Source organism: Toxotes jaculatrix, chromosome 6 (genome assembly GCF_017976425.1).
Source record: "Toxotes jaculatrix isolate fToxJac2 chromosome 6, fToxJac2.pri, whole genome shotgun sequence".
NCBI lineage: Eukaryota > Metazoa > Chordata > Actinopteri > Toxotidae > Toxotes > Toxotes jaculatrix.
Window position 1 is genome coordinate 18453625 of NC_054399.1, and position 25651 is coordinate 18479275.

A 25651-nucleotide genomic window follows, 5' to 3' on the forward strand; every position below is an offset into this window, starting at 1 on the left:
TTTTATTTATTTTCCCAAAAACCAACTTTGTACAAAATAACTTCAACGATGGATAAAAATATATAGTAGAAAACTGTAAAAAAAAAAAAGTTCACATGAATAGATAATGAACAACCATAACTAGTAGACCTGAGTACAGTCCCATAAGATGTGTGTTTAAGCACAATCCCCAGAGCAAGTGCTGAGGGTGGACAAAATAACATGAACACCACAATGTATCATTAAACCTAACCCCACCCCCAGCTATGGCTTCAAACATTACCTCAAAATTAAATCTGCCACGGTCTTAACAATAACTGAACATTAAAACAGGTGTTCCTATTATTGTGACCACCTCCTGTAGCTTAAACTTACAGGCACTGAGTTCTCTGAAAATGTTTGGGCTGTACACTGCTCATCTACTGCATGTTTACTTGTGATGTCCCCAGATGACTGAAGCCATAGCTATAGTCTAGTTTGAAGAATGAAGTATCAATGGTCCAAGCAAAAATAATTCAATAATTCAGGAGGTATATTTCTCATGAACTAGGCCATGTAGTTAAAGGAGAAATACATTAACTACATGTAAAAGCTAAAATTAGTGACTTTTTATTCATTTTAGAATTTCACAAAATCAGTTGGTCCAAACTGGAAAAATATGACTACCCTTTCCTTTTATTTGATGTCACAGCTCCTCTGAATTTGCATTTTGCAGTACAGTGATTTTTATTAGCCAACAAGATGCCTTAATAAGCACTTGTGCTATTTGTGTTTGGTACGTGATGGCATGAGTGAAAGGCATCATGCTCATTAAGAGGAGATACACCCCAAAGTGTAACACTGGCTTTCCTGAAGCAAAATTAGTTCAAAACCTTGAGGTCCGGCATCACTCAGTTGTTCTTCTTCTGGTTCTTTCTGCTGGGCGGCTCGCTGAACTGAACAATGTTAAAATATATAAATGTCCCCAAGAAGTGCAGGAAAGCAGTGATAGACACCAACACAGGAAACAAGTCAGGTAAGTGTGGCGGTGGGACCACAGCTACACTCACAATGCTCAAACCAGCCATGGCTGCAATGCTGATGTAGAACTGTAACAGAGAGAAAGAAAGAGATCGTCAGATTCAAATAAGTCCAAGGCCTCAAGATTGTGTGAAAATGCTGAGTTCACATTAAAATCCATAAAGGCTCTGGCTAAGATAAAATAGCCATGGTCAGGTTCTACTTTAGAGCTCCATAAAACAACAGCTGAAAGATCACATAACAGCTTGGCAAAATAATCTTACCTCGAGGTCTACACACTGGCTTTTTCCAGATCTTTCAGTTACATGTTATGGTCTTCATCATCTTCATCATCATCAAGGATGGAGTTTGTTAAGTTGTCATCTTGTGACCTCAGTCACATCATAAAATGCTCATACAAAAGTTTGGGCACCGGTGGACCACTGACATTTTTTTTTTTTAAGTAAATACAACCTTTGCAGCAAACAGACATGAGAAATGAGAAAATTCTTCAAAAGTTAATGCACTGGTTCTTTTTACTTTATGAACTTAAAAAAAAGTCTGAGTCTGAGTCTTCAAACCTTGCTGTTAAGTGGTAACACTCAACAACCATTGATTCCTCTTAGCAACTGACTGAGGATCTGAAAATTAAGCAAACTGATGTCTATGGAGCAGCATTTGATGAAAAGAACAGCTTGCCAACTGTTAAACATAAGGATGAAAATATTCTGCTTTGGGGTTGTGTGGCAGCCAGTGGAACAGGAAGGGCTGTACAGATAGAGGGCAGAATGGATTCCACTGAATATAAGCAAATTTGCAAGCTGTCATATCTGCCAAAGAGGGGGTGTCCAAACTTTTGCACATGCCAATTACTGTTCTTTTTTTTTATGTTTATGAAATAAAAAGGAAAAAGTGCATTAACATTTGGCTTCATGTCAAAAATAAACAAAATATGTAATTTGTCCAAACTCACACGCGATTTAAATTTTTTGGCCGATAAAGCCACTTTTTATCCTGTCACAGAGCAGCAAACAGAGGGGATGGTGAAAGTGAGATCATTCAGGTGTCTATTTGGGCTTTATGACCCATAGATAAGTCGCTGAGTAAGATGGAGGAACCACCTCATGCCCACACCCGCCTTCACTACCCCAAACCCATGAAACCTTATCGGCATCATCGGGGCTCGCTATTTATGCTGCTTGTGTAAATAAATATATCTAGGCAAACCTGTGTTAATGACATGTGCTATAAAAAGACACCTTCTCTTAATCTCTGACACCCTATCGGTGCCCCTGTCGCTAAGGGGCTGGCGGTGCAGCCACTTCAGACGCTGTGGAAACTTAAATAAGTGATAAATAATTCTTTGCCTGGCAGCGGCTTTCATCCCTGGACAGCTTACACAGCTTACAGCGGCACATGATCTTTATTTATACAGTTGGGTATATCTTCTCACACAGTTGCAATTTAGGTCTAGTGCCACTTTCAAAGTACAAGCCACCTGGGATCCTGAAATCACTATCCTTCTTATTACAAATGCATCAGCTGCACATCCTCCTCTTTCAGCGTACAAGAGCAGACATGAACTATTAACTACTAATCAAGCAGCAAAAGGTCTGCTTTGTTCACTGTTTGTCACTGAGCATGTGTCCTATCCGAAGCAAGCCTACGGCATACAAGAAAACACACTTACGTGTGCAGGATTAAAAAAATTTTTTGATTCTAGTGGCTCCTAGCGGTTGCATCAAAAAGCAACGTGGTTGACAGCAACACATGCCACAGCTAACGCAGGAAAACTTAATGGGCTGAGAGGAACACATAGATCACACCGACTTTCACTGGGATTGTCTCACTTTTCTACAAACACAAACGTGTGCCATCAGAATTAACTGAAAGATGCAGAATAAATCTGAACGTAGGGGCTTTAAAGTATTTATGTCTATGCCATTTGTCTGTGTTGGACATAGATGAAAACATGCACTATTGCAATCCCTGCCTGTGTTAAAGGATTTGAATAATTCGCATGACCTTTACCAACCTTTATTAACAACTAATGACAACTACAACTGCAGTCTCTACCTTTTGAACTACAAGATGTAACTGACATAAACCACAACACCACATAATATAATCTTTATCCCTTTTGAGGGCAATAATGTTATATCTGTTTTTAATAACATGGTTGAGGAGTTGGCAATATGCTCCTTCTTCTCCAGCAGTTAGACACACGTCTCAGTTGTGCAACATATGGCTCCTAATGCAGAATAATGTTCTGCATTTTGTAGATATGTGGGTTACATGGAACTATTTCACCAGAATTAAATTATTATGATTTTCATAGGTAGCAAATCCTGATTACATGTTAAGTAAACATCTATCATCTTGATTTACTTTACAACCAAATTTATTCTGGTTGTAACACAGACATTTAGATGTCTTTTGACCTGCAGATCACAAAATCAGTGCTGAGTATTGTACCATTAGTCAGTGTTCCAGGGCTTAAATACTGACCTTCCATCTCACTATACAGGCCAGGTCCATTTTAGGCAGGCAGAAAAACAGCTTATGGTAGGCACCCAGTCTCAGCTCTTCCTCTGAACAGTGCTCCAGTGCAGACAGCAGATAGACGCTGAGGATGAGGAAGGCCAGTGAGGTCACAACATAGGGCACCAGCAGACCGTCCTTCAGAAACAGAGGCAGCATGCTGCACAGAGGGACAAGGACAAGAACAATGGTGCATTTACAGTTTAGACTTTAGCCATTTTTGCTGATGTCTTTGTCTGAAGCAATGTACAATGGCCTAGAACGAAGCAAGATTCACATGCAGATGTAGCCACTGCAGAAGTCTTCCCCTTTTTGAACGCAAAGTGTAGCCGGAGCTCTGATACACGCTTGTACAACAGTATTATACATAGCATGAAAGTGAGTGTTAAGGATATATATTGACAACACACACATAACAAATTTTCATTTACGTCCAACAGTACATCATTAAGTACAGTATCAAGTTTATTGAGAGAAGGGCAACAAGAAACCACATAGCTTTTATCCAACAGGCCCGCACAAGCTTTATGTCCCCTGGGGAGAGATGGCTCTCACATTCATGCCAAGCTTATCTTAGTTTAGCAGAGGGGCATGGACAAGAACAACAGTTGACTCATAGTAAATCGCACATCACCTCACCTTATACAAACCTATCCACTCACAACAAACCACTCATTCTGATTTTTACTCCAACAATAAAGCTCCATTCAGTAGATAAATGTTTAACATTTGAGAAATACATACTTCTTCAATTTAAACAGACTGGCTGCATTATGTCCTCTTAAAATTGCTATGGTTGAGCATCCATTCAGCCAATTATGCTAACAAAAGATGTATTTTTTTTTTTTAAGAGGCAGAGTCTGTAGATAATGCGTCCAAGTCAGACTGTACTGGGAAGCAGCTACAGAATGACCTCCTGTCCCCACACAACGCACACTTAGACGGCAGGCATGCAGACTATGCCCTGTAATCCCCAGATATCCTTATACTAAACCACACGCACAACAATTAGTGCTGCCGGAAGAATTTAACAACAGCTGGTGAAAGTTAGATGGAGCATTTGCAGCACTACTTGTCTTTTCCATTCATGGTCCTTAGCTCAACCCACATCGCAGATCCATTTAGCTTTTTAGGATTATTTCTATGCTGTTTCTCATTTGATAGTTAGCAGAGACGAGGGACAGAATAGACTGTGAGACAGGAAGAGATGACATGGCCACTGATGTTATGTATTCTAGGGCAACTTAGCCAATTCATTTCTATCTAAACTTTAAAATTTGAGGGAAGTTGTGCTTGTCTCAATCTTGTCTGAATAAGCTTACCTTCCTTCAAGATAAAAAAAAAATGTCTCTTTTTGCACAGTTTGTCCATCTTTAAAGACATGAGGGGACTACAGCAAAGGTGCTGGTATCCTGCTGCTGGTGTTTAGCTGAAACAGCCATCACAAAACTAAGAACAAGTCCTAGTTCAGTTCTGAGCAGACATGTGACCGACCAATTAACATTTTTTCAACAGCAAAGTACACAAATGCTTGGCTGTTAGCCACCTTTATGTTTAACCATACCCGTCCATGCAGACTAATTTATTACTTTGAAGGAAAACATATAAATGATATGAAAAAAAAAAAACCCAACCCCACTAACAGCTTGGACTAAAGGTTGAGGTGGTAACAGCACAAAATGTTATAATGAGCATGGATACCAAACAAGGAAATTAAATTCATTTCCATTCTCATTTAGATTCTACCAAAAATCTATTCAGTTAAAACAGGTATCCATCTTTTAATCATCTATTGTCCAAGTGGTCCTTCCTCCACATAATCTTACCTGAATGTTGAGGCCTGCAGGAACCAAATACCCATCAGAGGCAAGTCATTCAGGATTAGGCAGACAGGCCTAGAAAGAGCAACATTTGATTTAATCACTATTGAACACAATCTGCTGTAAATACCAAATATTAAATATTAGTTTACAGTATGATGGGGAGTGGGGCAATGTTAGGCTGAAGCTGGATGTGAACCCATACCATGTGTATATAATAATAAAGCTACAGGAATCAATTATTGACAGTTGCTCACAAGACAGTCAGAGTTTGTTGTACCACTTTATTTAAACATCAGTGAAAGCCTTTTTCTGTAACTGCTCTGACATGTTTAGTGCTGTAAAATCTCCAGTAATCACAGCTAAAAAACCCAACCTTTATTGGAACATAGTATTCAGTTTCAGAATTAAGACCTCCAAATGTTTACTGCAATAAATGTATTACTGAATGGTGTGTATCTGTGTAGTACGCCTGTTGTTAACCGAACCTGGCTGCGTGTGTCGGTGTTAGTCGCACACTCTGCTCCGAGGGGGGCACTTTCCATTGGTCCCTGAGCCCATAATTACAGCCAGTGCTCTTTGGCGATCCTGTTACAGCCCAATAATTGATCCTGCACAAACAACGCCCCGAGCTGCCGCCTGCCATTCTTTCCTAATCCCGGGACATGCATTACTGATTGATTCCAGGGGACAGGTGGGAGATATAACTCAATAGTTAATAAAGCAACAATCTGCCCTAATCTAGATTAATAGATGAGCCCAGATCTAGGAACCAAATCCCTTGCTGTTCAATCTATCTAGGCTTTGCTCCCCGCCTACAGCTTTATACATATGTAGGTAAATGGTAATGAACCACACACATGCACATCTTACACTCACGTGTGCATTTAGTATGTTAAATATGATCCAACACTGACACACACCACAGCACATATCATGACAATGGAAGCTGGCACGGCTGGTTTTGTGTCTGTGCAGCACAGAGTGTGATGACAGAGGTGAACAACCTCTCAGTTAGCAAGTCTGTACTTAAATAGATTGTTCCTCTGCGACTCTGGGAGTACAGCAGGAGAATGACGTCACTTTTAACAAAGTGCACATGTATTCAACTTATTATCAGTCTGCAAGACATAACTTCAGATTTGTGGAGGGGATATGGCGAATGGCTCCTTTGTGAGTAGAAATTAAATCTATACTCATGAATATTTGAGATACCACTGCAAGATAGAGAAAGTACCATTTACATTCCTTACCATCCTTGCTGTTGCATGTCATCCAGTGGGACAAAACCTCAAAAAGTTATAGTTATCTTCTCTGTACTTACAAGGCAGCCAAGAGGATGGACTTCTCATGGACTTGATAGGAGAAGAGGAAAAATGCCAGAGATGAATTGGCCTAAAAGTGGCAATGAGATAACCAATGTAACAAATACTATTATTACTGAACAATAATACTTGTTAGAATACTTTTAATCAAACCACTGAAAAAAAAAGACATCAATAATTTTCACCTTAATGTCATATATTTAATGCTATGTTAGAAAAGACAGTGAAATGCAAAAAGGTATCAAATACATGAAAATTATTAAATTAAATATATTGTGTTAAAGCTCTTGTCTAGTCTCTCTATAAAGGGAGCATCGGTGCATTTGGCTGCTTTTGTTTAGAAATCAGTTACAGTAGACAGGCTGGTGTAATCCATGCCAAAAACACTCACCAAGGCCAGTTTAAACTGCCAGAATGTTGGCTTTGTCAGAAGTCTGATAGAGGAAGGTAGGACTGCCAGGAGAGTGAAGGCAAAACTGGGAAAACAAAACAAATGAGCATTTAGATTATCTCACATCAGCATTGTCAACAACAGTCAAGTGCACAAACATTCTGAAAATCCCCAGAGGAAGAGGAAGTGGTAGTGCAGTAGAAAAAAATATACAGTATATACTGTGGAAGACTTGTTGACAACATAAAAGCAAGAACAACAAAACACTCACAAATAACAAAGCAAGATTCATTTTTAGTCAGTGGCACTAGATGATCAGATTTTGATGTCAGTTGCAGACATTCAGTGTGTCGAACCATCTCGTTATTTTTTAGACACCGCCTGCTCTGCAACTAAGACCCCCGCTATGTGGGAAATGTCCAAATACTGGCCCTGTCTTAGGGTTACCAGGCATTAGTTTAACCCTTCAATTGTCACCTGCTGGGGGCAGAGGCACCGGAAGAGACTGACTATGTGTCAGTGTGAATGTGTATAAATGTGCTAAGAGGTCGGGCAGTGAATTAGTTCAAGGTGTGAGGGCAACAATGTGTTTGTACTACCATTTACAGAAGTGACAGAGAGAATTATATGAACACTGATAGATAGAAATAGCTAGATAAAGAGACAGAAAGACAGACAGTAGTAATAAAAGACAAGTCAGTGGGTATTCAGTGTGTTTGAAAGTGAGTGTGTTATGCGTGTGTTATGTGTAAGGGAGGGTTTTGTGTCCGGAAGGACATGGATCACTTTTCACAGCTGATTCATTCTATGTACACAGTATACCCACACCAGAGCATTTAGCAATCCAGTGCCTGCGCCAAAAAGACAAGAGTGTTTTTCATTTGTTTGAAATGCACAACAGTCAAAGTAGTCCAACTTGATCCCTGGTCTTAGCAGTCTGGCAGAAACGTGTCCATGCTGCGAACACAGGACTCCTAAATTTAGCTAGCCAGGTTATTTAAGCAGGCTCCTCCATGACAGACCTGCTGCACTGACTATTTCTCTCTCTCTCTCTCTCTCTCTCTCTCTCTCTCTCTCTCTCTCTCTCTCTCTCTCTCTCTCTCTCTCTCTCTCTCTCTCTCTCTCTCTCTCTCTGACTGCACAGGTCTTCAGCTTTTGTTCAAAATAACATGCCACAGAAGAAGACTTGCTGGGATGCACTGTGGAACAGTAGGCAGAGATACTGAAGGTTAAGCAGTGCTTAATGTTTACTACATGTTCTCACTTGATAGAACCATTTATTTCTCACCCTCTTTCTCTTCCTCACTTTATAATACAACATAATAAATCATATAATCCATCATAATATTTTTGAAAAGAAAATCTTGTTATCAGTTTGATTGACTCTGCTTCTATCTCTGTATATGACACATGCTTTAGAGGTTCCTTGGGCAATTCAAACTCTTGTCACCACATTTCCAAAAACAGCTGTGACTTCATGTTCTGAAGTTCCTCACAAGATGTTTCCTTAAGGGATGATCTAATTTCCATTCCGCTGGATCACAGTCTTCATTCCCTTGGGCAAGCTCTGCTTTCCCAGGAATTGAAAGTAAGTGAAAACAAGAGCCAGGAGGGAAGGAGTCAAGAAAAGAGCAACTGACGACACAGAAAAAGAAACAACAGTAAAAAATTAGGGGGAAAAAGTGAAAGCTTAATAGATAGATAGAGGGATTACCTGAGGTAGAGCTGAGACTCACTGGACAGAATGGATCTGACCTTTATCAGGATGTTCAAGCTGCACCATGTGTTGGCCACCTTATCCTGTACACACACATTATGTCAGGTGAAAATACAACAACATTCAAACACAGCAACAAACAAATTCTATTCAAAAATCCATTTTGAAGAGAAAGCAAATAAGTGGCATTGCTTTAAGTAATTATTTCCCCACTGAGAAAGCAATAAAAATACCTCAGGGCATTCCAGGGAGACATCTGTAAGTAACCCTCCATCATAAATTTACTCCCTTGTCAGAAAAAGCATGGCACTTATTTGTAAACTTGGGGACACAAGGTCAAGTGTCAAACCCGAGTAGTTTCTGCATAACCAGCAGATACAGACCAACCACAGAGCACTGCTACAAAATACATAATACAATTTTTAAGATTAAGAGTTACTTTATTATTATTATTATTATTATCATTGTTATTATTGTTATTGTTGTATTATTATTATGTTGAATAATTCCCTACATAATTAAAGTTCCTGAACAAAAGAAATAATTATATTTAATGAAAACTAGGGCTCCAAGTACAGTAAATTTCATTATCGAATAATCTGCAAGTTGTTTTCTTCACTAATCAATGAATTGCTTGGTTTATAAAATGTGGAAAAAAACTGTGGAAAAATCATTTTTCCCAGAATACAAATTGATATCTTCAAATTACTTGTTTTGTCTGAGCAACAGTCCAAAACTCCAAGAGATTAAATTTGACAATGATATAAAAAGGAAGAGATGCAGCAATTTCTCACATTTGAGAAGATGGAGACAGAGAATGTTTTCTTGCCTGATTAAAATGACTGAAACAATCCCATCAGTCTGTTATCAAAAGAGCAGCAGATGAATTTTTTGTAGATCAACTGATCAGTTGATTTACTAATCACTTCAGCTCTAATGAATACATCCTAAATTTTTCTCTTATGTTGGACCCTGCTCATATTGAATTGAATTGAATTGAATATTGTTTTTATGAATCTGGAAAAGCAGATCTTTATGGTTTGTGAAGGATGCGGGAGGTATGTTACAACTGTAATGTCAGCCAAAAAGTACTTGCGCGTTTATAAGCTGTGAGATCAGATGAGGAGGGCCTTGCTGTGCGATTCAGTTGATTTAAGCGCTTAAGCAGTTGTGCAGGGATCAGATGATATTGAGGCTCAAGCCGCCACTGTGCACCATGATATCACACAACATAGAGACAGTATGCCTAGATCAGCTTTACGATCCCACTGTGGATAGTTTCTCAGTGTGGCCCTGTCTAGATGCCTATTTCTGGCCTCCTCTCTCTCCTCTGTGCTACAGCTGCTCACAGCACAGCTGTGTGGATCTTAATGGCAGCCTAGTCAGCAGCACTGGGCCGTCCAGTGTTGTGTTGTCTCAGTCCCTTCCCTCTCTCTTTCCTCTTTGCCTCCTTGCTCCAAATAACCACTGCGGGAATTTTCCTGAACACCGCCTGAAGGCAACACATGAATGGGAGGGGGGCAGGGGGGCGGGGGGGGTCCCATTGGCAAATGTATGGGGGGGGGGGGGGGGGGCAGTGTGGCTCCTTCACCTATAAGCTAGCATGGAATTTCACAGGGAGAAGCATTTGGTGCCATTTTTGTGAGCAGACAGCAACGTGAGACGTCAGAATGCAGCTCAGTGGGTAAACTTACAACTGCTCCCTCCCAGAAGCCGCCGGGACCACCAGTCACCAGCCCTCTCCTTCCCCACCACCCCTTCTCACCCCTGTCCCCTTGTCCAAAGCTTCTGCTTACGTGCACAATTTCACAATTAGTTCAGGACGACTCACCCCGGCAGCCTCTCATGCTGTCGTCACAGGGGAGTATAGTGTCTCTCACACCCTGTGTATTATGTTTGCATCATTTCATTGAACAAATACTGCCGCGGTGCACGCTGGCATCCACTCCCCTGGTAGAATTTTCAATTACTTCTCACATCCATGACACCTTGCAGTGGGTGCCACCTTGGGGAGCGGGACTAGAGGGGGGTTAGAGGGTTTCAGATATGAGAACTGCAAACCTTGGCCTCTAAGCTGTCAGTCACACATTCAAGCACAGAAACACACACGGTTACTTTACCTCTGCTTCTTCCATGACAGCTTTTAACGCTGCCAGCTGTGGAAGTGTTTGCAGATCCCCTTCTCACTGTTCACTGTCGCTTTCCTTTGTAATTAATATCATATTCCTGTCCCTCATTTTTTCTCAAAGGCCATGACTTAGTGTCCACAGCATACAAATCTGCATGTGTGCTATAAAACAGTCTAACATATGCTTTCCAAAGAAGTAAGTCAGTGGCAGGGAGCAGTTGTCGGATCTGCTCTTCTACGCCTTTAAGTGTAGAGTTGGCCCTGCTCATCAGTCCATATGGATAGTGCATGGCTGTGCTATGAAGTGCTGAAAATACCCGGCCATAAATTAGTTAGATTTATCTACATCCTTCTACTGTACATCCCGAACCCCAACACCTCCCAGAGATAGAATGAAACTGATCTCCTGGCCTTTCACCATTTTATTCCTATGTTTTCTTTGATCCTGCAGGGTATCAGTTTCTAACCGGCTAAGCACTGGAAGGTGGAAGGGTGTTCACTGTGCTGCAAGTGTGTAACAACACAAGTTGTGCCTGACTTTCATAAAAGAAGCGGTCACAGCTTTGTGCTGTAAATTGTTAAAAACCCAAATTAAACGAGAGCTTTAACTCCTTTGTAATTTGATTGATCCTGCACAAACAGGGTTAAGCATAAATTCCTACAGTACCAGTAAAGCCATTATCAAGAAATCCCACATCTGTTATTTTATGTTACTGATAATTTTAGGATTTTCATTATATTTGATTTCTCACTGGAAGACTCAAGCTTCTTCTCAGTTGTGATTTTCAGGCTGAGTTTTGATTCAAGAAATTCTACTGTACCTCAAAGAGACCACGAGCCACGGGAAAGATCCTCCTGACCACCTGCAAGGCCTGGTTGGGGTCAGACAGGAAGGGCAGCCAGCAGAGGGCAAAAGTCACCAACACTGTTAGAGCAATTCTCACCAACAAGAAAAGCCTACATGAAAAGGGTCACACAGAGACATGCATTACCTGTGAGAGTAGAAGGGTCACATATAGCATAAATAAATAAAACTGAAGTTGTACTTTTACACTTTAAAAAGAATATTTTGATGGAAATTTCCAAAAATACACATGTTGACATCAGCAGGTTGTTCAAGTATGTCTGTGTCTGCTGGGATTGCTCAAACAATTAGTACACACTGTCTGCAAGTCCTAAATTTGGGATTTGACCCTGGTGTTGAGGAATGCAGTGAAAGCCATGCATCAGCTGAAAGACTTCAGTGTAGGTCAGGATATCTTGTCAGCTGTAACTGTGAAGCTGCTGGTTAAGTTGCACACACAGGCATAGCTGAGGAGTTTGGGCATGGCCAGAGTGTCATCTGGACATATCTTCCCCCCAGCTCTTCTAATCCAGCTCTCCATTTGCTACTAAATGCCCTTGGTACATTGTTACTAGATAAACAGACACTGGACACACTAGTAACAACATCCAATCTGATTACCTCAGTCATTCTGTGGCTCTCCTGAGGACACTGCTCTCTTATAGACTGTCATTACGTATCTGCTTTGAGCACTCAGTTGACACTTCTGTGCGGCATGACATGACTATATAACTAATGAATAGACAGTTGAATAATCACCGTTTTATGCTCTTGATCTTTTAAGACTTCCAAGGGGGAGCCTGGGCTGAGACACTTTTAACCAAAACCTGGAGTGATATGAGGTATAACCATCACTGACTACAAATAATGCATTCTTAAAAATCTGACTGTCCTCTAAAGCAATTTTCCTTTCCAACACAAAAAAAATCTCTTGTTCCATTTTTTTGGTCTAAGTTTTGTTAGTGCACTGTGGCTTGACCTTTGACCGATATACTGCTGGTTTCTCACTATTTTGGTCATCTAGGAACTGTAGCAGAATATTGTTGATTACATGTTGCTCTTGACAAATTAATTGACGTACTGCTAAACTGCCAGTGAGAGAGAGGAGAGAGAAATAAATAAATAAAGAAGGGACGACTGAAAAGAGTAAAAGAAAGACAATATAAACAAAAGAAGCAAATAAATAAATAGACTCACCCTCTCCCAAGCAGACCCAATTTGACACACTTTCCCAGGAGGTAGCAGAAGAAGGGTAGAGCGTGGTATAGCTCCATCTGTTTGTAGTTGAGAGCCAGGCAGAAGGCCATGGAGCCCGACATGTCCCAACCCAGACCCAGAGCCAGAACCCCCCACAGAGCAAAGCCCTGGCTCACTCCATTGTACCTGATACCGTTGAGGTCAATACTGGACTATAAGTGTCTGTGTAGTGTGTGTAAGCAACTCTGTGCTGATATGGGACAAGCACTTTAGACAGCAGTGGCTGATCCAGTGTCAGTTAAGTTCAGATCAGTCTTGTTGAACTCTTTCACTGTTGTATTTCTCTAGTGTCTGAATAACAACAGCTTAAAAAACTGGCACAAAGAGTCGTTTCTGTGGTTTTTGTCAGTACCCCCCCCCCCCCCCCCCCCTTTTTTTTTATTGCATCTTGTTGTTTTGAAGGTTGTGTCATTTTATCAGGATAAGATACAGTCCTACAAGAATGAAATACAATAACTATAAAATAAATATATATATTATGCACAATATCTATTAAGATCTGGCCTTTGAAAGGAAATGGCTTCAACTCAGTATTTGGAGTGTCTCCAATGTATATTACAATAATTGTAACACACTTTAAATAGTAGAAATGAAACTGTGCTTAAAGGATACTGGAAATGTCCATAGTCAATGAGAATTAGTCCTGGGTAGAGCAGGAAGCAGAACAGTGTTGAAACCTGTAGAAAAAGGAAGAGCATTTACAGGTTGATGGGTGGCAAACATGACTCAAATTTTATTACAATTTGCTTATTGGTCTACAATTAATAGCTGCAGTGATAGTCAATGAGGCATCAAAGCTTCGTGTTTTAAAGAGAGATCAAAAAAACATAAGCTGTTTTCTTCATTCATTCATTTATTTCTTCACAGTGCTTTCTTATTCATAGTTAGGTACCAGGAGTCTGTCCTGCCATACACTGATCAAAGGGCAATGCATGCTGGGATAACCCGTTCAAGTTCTGCCTTTTTCAGACAAAGCTAGTAAGTGTCTCTTTCATCTACTGGTCTTGTAATAACTGTTTGATAATGCAAGACACTGTCAAAACATCAGAAATTATCCTTCTAAACCGACTGCAGTGTAAAACGTATGACGACCCATTGAAATGCAGTAACTTCTTGGAAATGTAATAAGATCATATTATCATATTATATTGCAATTATGACTTCATAATTCCCCAATTTGGTGGACCAGTGCTCTAATCTGTTTTAATAAGGGTGGGTTCCCCGACTAAGAGGAAAATGTGGCTCATTGAGGTCTTTAGTTGATAAAAAAAAACAACTGTTAGATGTCATAACAGGCAAGTGTTTTACCTTTTTCTTAGAGGATCCATCAGTCAAGTATAAACAGTATAAAACCACAGCAGGGGTGTATATCAACAAATCTGCCACCAAGACTGAAATAGATAAAAATAACCATATCATATGTAATTTTTAATGCAATTAAAACACATTTTCACATTTATGATTTGAAGTTTCCATCCATATGTCATCTAAGCAGATGTAATGCATTTTAAATCATCACTGAGGTAAGTGAAGAACTGTAAGTAAATAAATTATTCTGATTTTAAGATTGAGGTAGACAGAGTTTAGTGTTTGGTGGAGTTGGTTTATTTTCCTGTACCTGTAGTCCTCATGAATAACTTGTGTGCTGGGCTTTCATAGCCTCTGGATTTGTGGAGCTCCACCCATTCAGGGTTTATCATCTTGGCTCTGCAGGAAAATGTTGATAATTTAAATTTAGACTTTTCTCTCTATTTTTTAAAAACTACTGTTGGTGTTTTATATCGTACACACTTACACATAAGCACAGATCCAGCTGTGGTAAGCAGTAAGGGGAGGGTAGTCAAGACCCCAGTAGTTCAAGTCATTGTCAGTGGTGTTGAAGTACCTGTAAGAGTACAAAGGTTGGTCTAATTCCACACCATTTGAGAGAAATGCTGATTCAACTGTATGCTAACTTTGGAGGACACAGTTTGTGCTGCAGGTGAGAGGTGTTTCTATTTTTAGCCTCTCCTCACTGATATTAATGGGGTGGGCAAAATAATAGAAACAACTGCTTGTATAACACAATGTAATTCACCAGCATCAGAGACTACATCCCCCAACATGATTAAAACGCTTCCCTATTTTACCACAAGCCTTTAAATACTTCTGTTACCGTCAAAACCCAAAGTAGCTCATACTCTTTTCAAGCTCCTGGGTGAGATTAAATTTCCTAAACATGACCCTCTGAGTAAACAAATGAAAATCAGACTAACCATTCCTGGAGAGGGAGGTTGTAGGTCACCTCTTGCCAGTGCCTTTGGGCTTCATAGTCGCCAAACATGGGAGGTTTTCCCGCCCCTGGAGAAAAATCATTCAGCTGTTAGTCTGGTGAATGTGAACCTGCTTCAGTGAATGACAGCAAGACAGCAAACACACAACAAGTAGCTGCTAATGACAGCTACTTGAGTCTGTGACTGCATGCTAACCGCAACACACTGACAAAAGTAAACCAACTCTGTCAGTAGTAAAAACAAATGAACTACACTGAAATGGGCAGTAAAAGGCAGCTGTGATTCTCTGATTGTAGCACGTTAACGCTAAGCTCCACAAACTTCCTACCTGAATAAGAATTGAACGAAACTCCCCATCGCACAACAACCCCCAACAAAACGCAGATAGATACGAGACTCCACGTCTGCATAACTTTAACCGGTAAAAATTAGCTTTTGGAGGAAAAATAAACGATAAAAATCTGCTCATTGAGACAGTTTTGAAATCTGTTTACATTTCCTGTATACGTCATCCATCAAGGCTTCGTTTCACCTTCTCATTGGGCACAGTATGTGACGTAGACGCGGATAGTCAAGAGGCGTTTGCAAGCATTTGGAAGAAAACATTTTTTCACTACATCGAACAATCGTTCCATTGATGAGGCGAGAATAACGTTATTAAACGACTTTTAACGGAGCTATGGCAGATAGAATTAAAAATACTGTTAGTCTGACGTTAAAGGTCTAGTTATATCGCCGTTGGTTATTGTCACCGTCGTCGTTTGTTGGTAGTTACAACTCGATTCAGGAAAAGTTACGGTTTCCAGGTACCACGAATGCATCATCCGTTGAGAGGCAATTTGTGATAAATTGCTGGATAGCATGCGTCAATAAATGTCTATTTCTTAAGTATCATCACTATTTTTTGTTGAGGTTGAGATGGGAAGTTGCCTTTCGTCTTTCGTTAGGTAACAAATTATCATTGCTGGAAAAGTTTAGTAATATAACAAAATAGGCTTACGACATAATGCAGACTGTGGAACTGTCAATTAATCGTTGACAGGAGAATTTCGTTCTTTCAGCATAGTAAATTTCCCCTGCTTGTTCCTTCAATTATAATATGAGTATCATAAAGCTAGCACACGCCTGTTAGTTTAAGCTTAACAATAACAAAAACTGAACACTCCAGTACACAGGCTACATTTGTTACTAGTTATTTTTGAGACATCTAAAAGTGATAAGACAAGTTATTGCAATTGTTAAACATTTCTGAAAACCCAGTCTAACCTTATTAAAACCAAGATTACTTAATATTAACTGTCAGCCTAACATAAAATTTTGTGGGTTCCAAAACTTTTCTTTTTCTGGAAATTAGGGGCAGTATTTAGTGAAAGTAGAAAAATGAGTGATTAAATGGCAGATATAACCAGCACATGTGGAACTCTGGCCATTAAAGAAGCAAAGTTCCTTGAATTAATAGTACATCTAAGTTCTGAAAAGGAAACTTAAGATATAATTTAGCAAATATGTATACTTTAAGTTCCAGAAACATATCAAGAGCACACAATTCCTTGTCTGACTACATGTGTGGCACCTATATATCCATTTTGTGTCAGCTAACCATAGTTAAGAAAACATCAGCTACATGTATGGAGAAGAAGATCAGTGGTCTCATGTGCAACTAGTTTGTTGTAACCTTCCGTATACAGATGTACGTGTGGTTATAACAGCTTCGCCTTGCCCTCCCCTCACAATGTAAATCTCAGCCCAGGGGCATTTTCTCCTCTGTGACCTTTTCTTCTGTTGACACCATCGTCTTTGTTCCCAAGGTGTTGGGATTTGTTGGGTGAGACGTGTTCCGTGTGGTTCCAGCATCAATTATGCATAAATAATAATAACCTCGGACAACTGCTGATTTGCAATGACACTTTCATTACAACGGCAGCAGCCTATAACTCACTGGTTCCCATTAGTTATTAATGCCTGGCCACACCAGCTTTACTTTGTCATTTATTGCTTCATCTCTATGCCTTTTTAAATATTCAGTAACTGCTGTACCTACATTTACTGTCTGTGATCTCCACCCAGGAGAAGGCTATAGCTTGTGGTGGAGGATGACCTAGTTATTATGGGGGCCTGGGCCTTGCTTGCCAATGCCATTGTTGTCTATCATAGCTAAAGTCTAGTTTGCTACAGCAAGTCAGAGTTGATCTTTTCTTGAAAAATTACTTGTGAGTATATCATCCTGTGATAACTTAAAATTACAGTCTACATCTAATTTCTGGAGACAGACAAGTCCTACCACTATGTCTTCACTGCAGATATGCTTTTAACTGCACCATCAGTGAATTCCGTTGAAAACACTGCTCCATACATAGTAAGCATGTACATGTAGTTTGAAGATATGAGGACTAATATTCACCATCAGCTCTTTTTGAAAACTCAGATTGCTCCTTGTTAGTTTTTTTTTTTTTTTTTAATGAAAGCAGAATGTGATTATGATCCAGTCTTTTTTCAGTGACACTCAACATGCCCTCTCTGATTCAAAAGTCACAGGTAACACAGTAACTCCTTCAATCATCAACCAGATGTTTAAAATCCTGCATGGGACAAATGGAATAGGAATCCCTCTGCTACATCAAAGCCAGTGCATCCATCTTCATATGGTGTCCTGTTAAATGTGAAGTTTTGACAAAGTGAGATGATATCATGGAGCAATTTTTTCTTTCAAGGATAAAAAAAAATGCTGACATTTTACACCTGGATATGGCAGTAACATGAAAGGACACACTGTAGGTAAACGGAGAAAAAAAATTGCGAAAATGGGTTCAGGAGACTTTTTAAAGGATCACTCAGCTGCACTGGACTTACTCTGAAAAGCCACATTGCATTTGGCAGTGGGCTTATGTCAGTAGCATTGAACAAAAGTGTTTGATTATGATTCAGACTAAAAGACATGTTTTACACCCTGTTTACAACACTGTAATCTGTCTTCAGAGTAGGTTCAGAGTAATTATTTACATCTCCTTGTTGTTGCATAGGTGTGATTCACAAATGTGTGGCTGCCCGTAACCACTCAACCATGTAAACTCCCAATGCTTTGATACTGTTTTAGGTTGAACAAATAATCAGAGTCTTCAAGTAAGTTTTTCTTACTTGTTCGTACACTTTTGTGTGGGAAACTGTGGGCCTCGGGGTCAAGAAAACCTTACAGTGAGTCGTTTGCATGCACTATCTCTAATAATAAATAAGCTTGCTTAGTCTTGTGTTAACATTTTTTTCTGTCAAACTTTGAAAATCTCAAAAATGCAAGTGAGAAATGTGGGTTTCGTCACAGACTGATAACCTTTGATTTGGTTAGGAGGTTGAAAGATGGAGGGCAAACATGACCTCCATCTTTCAACCTCCTAACCAAATCAGTTTACTGCAAACAACTGTATCCTAATTTCTGTGTCTCTTAGTGTTCTTGACAAAAAATCCCCCAGATGTCTTATCGCCATTTTCATGAAAACCCCCAGTGCTGCCACAAACAAGGGAACTTGTAAAAACTGAGTATGTTTTCTGCAGCAACTTGGGCCATATTAACCTGAACTGCTGAGTCTATATGTATTTGAAAACAGGCACATAAAACACGGCCTCTCTTTCCATCATAAATGCATGCTAATTGGACTGTTATGATGGACATGAACAATCATACTTTGGTAATGTAATAATTATCAAATAGATACATACATAATTAAAACTATTTTGTTGTTTAAAAGTTTAAATTGACTGTCATTGCCATGTTAATTCTATGCAGGCTAATTTACTTATAGAGCACAAGCTCTGTCTGCTCACGGCTTCACTGAAGTCAACAAACAAACACACAGTGTGGACTTTATCATTTTATGGACTGTCTCTCGAGACTAATATAGACCGTCCTGTGGAGCGGTGGGAACCACGGTCCAGGCTTTTCTCCACCTGTGCACAAGCACGTGCAGCTGTACAGGTCATTATTGAGTGAGCGTGCGCTCGCGAGTGGGGCTGTTTGCTCTTCTAAGACGTGTCAGCAAATAACACGAAAAAACAAATATATATATATATATATATATATTTTTTTTTTTTTTTTTTTTTTTTTTGGATAAAACAATTTAGAACTGACCAAAAGCATATGCAGATTTAAACGAGTTGCAGAGGTCTATGAAACTCTGTGTCTATCATCCAATTAAATATTTCCTTAAAATGTTATTATCGCCTGTCTTAAAAAAAACTTTTTATAATATTTTCAAGATAGTTTCAAGACAGAAAATGGTATATATACCCCTGTATGCCATTATGTTATGATGTCGTGGTCATATTTTGATTACTGATAAATGTGGATCAAAATATTTACCGTCCCTGTTGCACATCGTTATAAAAGAAAACTACTGCCAATGAACCATTAGACCTATTAATCGTTTGTTCCATTGTCCCCTCCCTAAAGTAAATTCTATATATTCAGTTATATTGGCTAATTCTAAAGATTGATTCAACTTAAAATGTGGGTTGAAAAATTGTTAATGATTTACTAAGTGTGTGAGTTGGTTTGTCCTCTATTAATTCAGGTTGTGATGTCTTCCTAAACAATTCTTTTATTTTTTGTTAACCTTAAGGGAGAGGCAGAGGTGTCAGTTAACGCCCCCTAGCGCCTCGAGTCTCGTCTCCTCCGAGGTGTTGTCAGCCTGCAGCATCACCGGTGCAACACAGACACCACCACAACGCATGGAGCGGAGACTGCCTGTGCATTTATACTAGAGGCTCTCTTATTCAGACAGGCATGTGAGCATGAGAGTCTGGCTGAGAGACCCTGCTTTGTGGAAGCTGCAACCACACATGCTATAACGTAAATATATCAGAGATGAAAATAACTGATATTATAGCTATAAAAGTGTCAGCTAAGTAAATGTCTGCTTTTTCCAAACATTTTTTTTTACTATGACTATGTTTCTTTTTTGTTTGTTTACCACAAGAAGTCATGGTGCTGCATTTGACAATGTCCCCTTTTGCTTTTCCACATACAGTTTAAATCAAAATTAAACTGTCCGACTGTTCCCTGAAACTCACCTATAGAGGTGCATAGATGTTTCCTTTTAACAACAGAACAGCCACTTTAAACTGTCTTTGAGTGAGAACCTTAAATACCCGAGAGTCAAAATAGAGGAGAGAGAGAAATTATAATAACAGAAATGATCAAGAAACCAAGAACAGAACCTGTGATTTCTATAATTTCAATTTATTTTTTTTATTTATTTTTTTTAGTTTGTTAAATGTTTCGATTTGAGGAATCATCGACTGCGGATAATGATGAGCGCTGATGTGACAAGTTTTGGCAATAAAAGTAATTCTATTATACAACAATTATATAATCCAGAACCATTATTCTACGCTAATATTACTGATAACCGTAGGCTAATAACAATAATAATAATAATAATAATAATAATAATAATAATAATAATAATAATAATAATAATAATAATAATGAAGATGTTTCGTATAAATACCGGGGTGACATTGGTGAAGCCTTGTGCATCATCAGCACCTTCTTCTGTGTCTGAAAGTGAATTGAAGCAGAGCGAGAGAGACTCTTTTCTCTTTCCCATGGGGATCAGATAAATATAGCGCGTATACACCCCCCCCCACCCCAACACACACACACGTACACACACTCTCTCTCTCTCTCACACACACACACACACACCATTTGCTGTTTGTGTAAAAGTGATTAGCCAGACACAACTGCGAAACTGTTACCTTTATAGTGGCCAAGCCGCAGAATATCCTGTAAAACGATACGAGCAGTGATGTAATGGTAAATTAAAAGGTGTCTAAACTGTGACCTCTAGTCAGGGATCATTGTCAGGAAAACAACCAGAAATATAATTTAAAAGCAATTAGACTATTTTATTATTTACTCCTACATGTTCATTTATTTCACATATGCCCACATACGGTTTGTCTTAACATCTAAAATATGGTGTCATTCAGGTTTAAGACAGCAAATGATCAGTTTGGTAAGTGTTGAGGTTTATCTGCACTAAATCTCAGGATAAATCCCGTCGTGACTTTGACGCAATAACCTGTTTCACCTATTCTTTAAATTTAAAATCCGTATAATTACCGTTGTAATTTTTCTTCATTCCTTATTTTTATGTAATAGGCAACAGGTCTCATTTAATTTAAAGAGTAACAACTGAAAATATTCCTTTACGTAATATACTGAATGGGTTAATATTGTTGACATTAGCTGTTTCCGTAACAATATAGTTTCCCTCTGTTACCTCTGCTATTATTACCAATTAAATTAAACATATTAAAAATGTAGATTTTTAATATTGTGAAAACTCGGCGATATTAATAATCATTAAGCCTGAAAATGATATATATAAGCACATAAGATCCACAAGATAAGCCAGCTTTGATTTTGTGTAATAAATACTATGATATACCAATATGTTTGATTATCAAAGTCATATTTCTATATCTTTGATCTTTTTTTAAAATAGCTGCATAGAAATTTTATGTAACAAGAACCTGATTCTCGTTAAATCTATAAAATAATTTAAAAACTCTAATAATGAAAATTTGTTTTGAATTCTTTCTTAGATTTATTTACAAATAAATTCAGTTTACAACACAATATAGCTACATAGAATTACATATGGGTTTTTTTTTTATTTATTATAAACAGTCTATTTTTTTCAGAGCTTTTTGTGTCTTGTATGAAAAGGAAGCCAAAACTGGGTCCACTTGAGCTTCCAATACAAAAAGAAAATGTAAAATAATTATCACAGATCTCAAACAAGAACAAAACAAAAGAAAAAAGACAGGTAAAAGTCAAACAGGTAAAATCATTCTTTTTTCTTTACAAATATTTACAAATATTACCTGTACAGAAATATCTCCTTTTTCTTTTTTTTTCTCTGTGTTTAAACAGTCTTTACATGACTACAGAGTCCAGTGCTGCCTATTGATTTGTGCTCTTCACACTTCCCCCAGTAATAATGTCTCTATATAAAAATAAGAGTTTATTTTTTTTTCTTGTTTTGAAGTCACTGTGAAGGCCATTTGGACACTGCCGCCGCCGTCGCTGAGGGTAAAACATGTCCAGAAATAATATTTGACGGTACGCTGAGGATAGGAGCGATCGCGGCTGAGGTCCGGGTCAGAGAGAGGGACTGCGCGCTCAGCAGGGCCGACTGAACGGTCACCGGAGGCCGCAGGAAAGCCTGAGCGGCGCCCGGTGAAGACGAGGAGGCGCTGGAGACGCCGATTATGTTCTCTATACTGAATGACGGTCTGTTGGACGGCTCTGATTTGATCATGGAGGCCGTGCTCAGGCTGTTGAGCTGGAGCTGAAGGCTCGGGCTGAGCTGAGAGTTGAACGCTTTTCTGTTCAGCTCCGCCGAGGGCAGGAGAGGGACTCCCGGGGGCAGCATGGGTCCTACAGGGGGGATGTATGGGTACTGCAAAGCCGCCGGATGGGAATATGCAGCCGGGTGAATCCCGTAGTGCCTCCCGTAAGGCCCCCCAAGGCTGTACGCACCGAAACTTTGCATCATGAGTGCAGTCTGATCCCTGAGCACGTCCGGTTGAACTCTCTTGAACCTTTTCCTTCTCCTGAGGAAGCTGCCGTTGTCGAACATGTCCTCTGAAGCGGGGTCCAAGGTCCAGTAGTTGCCCTTGCCGGGGTTGCCAGGTTCCCGCGGGATTTTCACGAAGCAGTCGTTGAGGGACAAGTTGTGGCGGATGGAGTTTTGCCACGCCGGGAACTTCTCCCGGTAATACGGGAAACGGTTGCTGATGAACTCACAGATCCCGCTGAGGGTGAGTTTTTTCTGTGGGCTCTGGAGGATGGCCATAGTGATGAGGGCGATGTATGAATAGGGCGGCTTTACCAGACTGCTTTTGGGCTTCTGGATCGCACCTCCAGGCGCTGCGCTCCCGTCGTGACCCTCTCCCTTACCGGTGCCAGTCTCTCCCTCCCCGGAGCTCTCGCAGCACGGACTCCCTCCACCGGACCTCATCTCCTCCTTCTCCACCTCGATCTCATCTTCCACATCCTCGTCTCCTGCTTCTCCTCGGAGGTCGTGCAGGATGCCTCCCCCCGGGCTGTCGCAGTCGCTGTCCACCCTCTCCATGCCCTCCTCGTCTCCCTCGCCCACCACGTCGATATCCACGTCCTCCGCTGTGAGCACAGTTTGGCCGGACATGTCGCTGGCTCTTTCGCTGCCTCCAGACAGGGTCATCTCACGGCTTACTTACACTTTTATAAAAAAAAGTCTTCCGGAGCCAAAACAACCGAGCAGCCGGGTGTGATAGTAGGTGAGACCAGCGTGGTCAGTGCGCACACACAGCGGGTCTGTTGGACTTCTGGTCGCTCCTGTCAAGAGATCGGATGTCTCCCAAAATCTAAATACGGTTGAGCCGGCAGCCAGCCAGTCAAGCCAAAGAGAAACTTCAACTTCTCCAAATATTTCTCCACTCGGTAAGTGAGCAGGCCTGTATAAAGCGGCGCGTCTTGCCTCGAAGTTGCTCGGAGATGTTGCGACTTCTGCGCTGCGACGTCCCTTCTCGGTGCGTATATTTCCTATAGGAGTGATATTTGGAGAACCAAGTCGAGTTGACACATGCTGCTTTTAAAGGCCGGAGCTTTTAAAAGATCTGTCTGATAGATTACTTTTCCCAGTATAAGATATACTATCAGTGCAGGACACGTGGTTTGGTGACGACAGACGCCCCCTTTCTTCTCCTCTCCTCCCTCCTCTGCTCTCTGTTAAACCATGCAAACTGGAGTTGTTTCATGGATTTGTCAACAATGGGACATCAGCAGTGCTGCTTTCCGCTGATTTCTGTGTTCGTCCGTCATAGACCATTTAACGGTGGCAGAGGGAGGAGGAGGAGGGGGAGAGAAAATTGGCCTGCATGATTGAAAGATCTGATGCGCATTAACGTGGCTGCGTAAAAAACAATCCAAACCTTTAACTTTGCTAATACAAACTCTGCTGAAAGCTGCAGAATGAAAACGACGACAGCTAAGTCAACGGAATCTTCCTTTAAGTTGTTTTAGCCTATGTGTTGACTTTTCTCTATATTTGTGAAATTGTGCATGCATGGATTTATTTATTTTTTCTCTACAATTTAATATAAACCAGTTTCCGTGAATGTTACTCTGCGTATAGGAGACTTTGTCAGTGCGTAAGGATTGAACATTTTTTTTACTTTATTTGGAGCTGAAATGCATGCCTCGATATTTCCAGCTTTACAGCCCGTCGTGTAAATCCAAGCAGCGAATGCAAAGCATGAATTCAAGTCTATTTATTCCCGCAGGATTAGCCGAAGGTGGGAAGGATATTGAGCAGCAGCAGCAACAGCAGCAGCACTGGCGACAATGAATGGAGAGAATAAAGAGTTTCCTTAAGAGTTTGGAAGAGGTGCTAACGACCCCAATCATTGCATGTTTTTACATTTGAAAAAAGTAGGAAATGCGGGCAGCGGGTGAATGCAAAGAGAGCATTTATTCACAAGCATTGAAGGTGAGCGGTGTAGGCTGGGCTCAGGGAGAGGATGTCACATCCAATACAGAGGAGTTCCCTGCGCCGTGTGAGAAAATTTAAGAAAGAACAGGCTTTTGTATTTCAGCTAACATTCAAAGCGGCTATCTGCTGTTGCTATCGTTTAAAGGAAAACGCGTAGTTAATAGAGAAAATGAGATTTTCCGATGATCTGCCACAAGAGATTGAAACGTACAATTGATTTTTATCGGGAGTCTTTTTTTTTAGGAGGTTAATGAAAATATCTATAATCAACACCAGTCAGTTTCTTTTTTTCCCCCTTTCATTTGCTTTCTCTTTTGTGTGTGTCAGAAGCTTAATTTGAATAAATGAAAACATAAACATAAATGAATAATGGAGATATAACCGAATTAATGATTATTTTTTTCACTTACAAGAGGTGCACTTTTTTGTCTCAATTAAAAACACAGTAAAGGCCAGAGTGTATTTTCATTTAGAATGTATTATTATTATAATTATTACAAAAATTACTAATACCACCCCCTTAATTAGATAATTACCATTAATTATTTAATTCACATGATAAAATAAGAATGCATCTTTAAAAAAAAAAAAAAAAAAAAAAAAAGCACATTTCATTAACTAATTTTGAAAACATTACCTTGCTTAAAAAGCCCATCGGTGTTCTTTTTGTATCTTACACTGACTTCGGGGTGTCAGTTTGATCCTTCGATTTGTCTTTAGCAAGTGCACAGAGGTGCTGCTTCTGCGCCTCCTCCGACATCTCTGTCGAGATAAAAAGTCGGATTAATCAAACGCTATCATTAATAATGCGCGTATGGGTCAAAGGAGGGAAACAGGGCTT

At 39.9% G+C, this 25651-nt stretch overlaps 2 protein-coding genes across 2 annotated transcripts; both read right to left on the reverse strand.

Moving 5' to 3' along the window:
• Nucleotides 1-40: 40 nt before the first annotated feature.
• Nucleotides 41-15782, reverse strand: alg6 (ALG6 alpha-1,3-glucosyltransferase). The gene is made up of 14 exons (XM_041039428.1): nucleotides 15603-15782; nucleotides 15257-15341; nucleotides 14797-14886; nucleotides 14620-14708; nucleotides 14310-14392; nucleotides 13614-13678; nucleotides 12942-13127; nucleotides 11722-11857; nucleotides 8770-8855; nucleotides 7056-7140; nucleotides 6664-6734; nucleotides 5346-5414; nucleotides 3487-3679; nucleotides 41-1067 (listed from the first exon to the last, which is right to left on the reverse strand). Exons 1-14 carry the CDS (start codon nucleotides 15682-15684, stop codon nucleotides 870-872), a joined length of 1518 nt encoding a protein of 505 aa, XP_040895362.1. The 5' UTR covers nucleotides 15685-15782; the 3' UTR covers nucleotides 41-869.
• A 6090-nt stretch (nucleotides 15783-21872) lies between these two features.
• foxd3 (forkhead box D3) lies at nucleotides 21873-23907 on the reverse strand. The gene has a single exon (XM_041039523.1). The coding sequence runs from the start codon at nucleotides 23518-23520 to the stop codon at nucleotides 22324-22326; it is 1197 nt and encodes a 398-aa protein (XP_040895457.1). The 5' UTR covers nucleotides 23521-23907; the 3' UTR covers nucleotides 21873-22323.
• Nucleotides 23908-25651: the final 1744 nt, after the last annotated feature.

Bases quoted from the DNA above. Each gene is read 5' to 3' on its own strand.
- alg6 (XM_041039428.1), bottom strand. From the start codon at position 15,684: ATGCAGACGTGGAGTCTCGTATCTATCTGCGTTTTGTTGGGGGTTGTT. The intron at 15,342-15,602 runs GTAGGAAGTTTG...ATTTTTCTCCAG, and splicing joins TTCGTTCAATTCTTATTCAG to GGGCGGGAAAACCTCCCATG. The intron at 14,393-14,619 runs GTACAGGAAAAT...TATCTATTTCAG, and splicing joins GTTATTCATGAGGACTACAG to TCTTGGTGGCAGATTTGTTG.
- foxd3 (XM_041039523.1), bottom strand. From the start codon at position 23,520: ATGACCCTGTCTGGAGGCAGCGAAAGAGCCAGCGACATGTCCGGCCAA.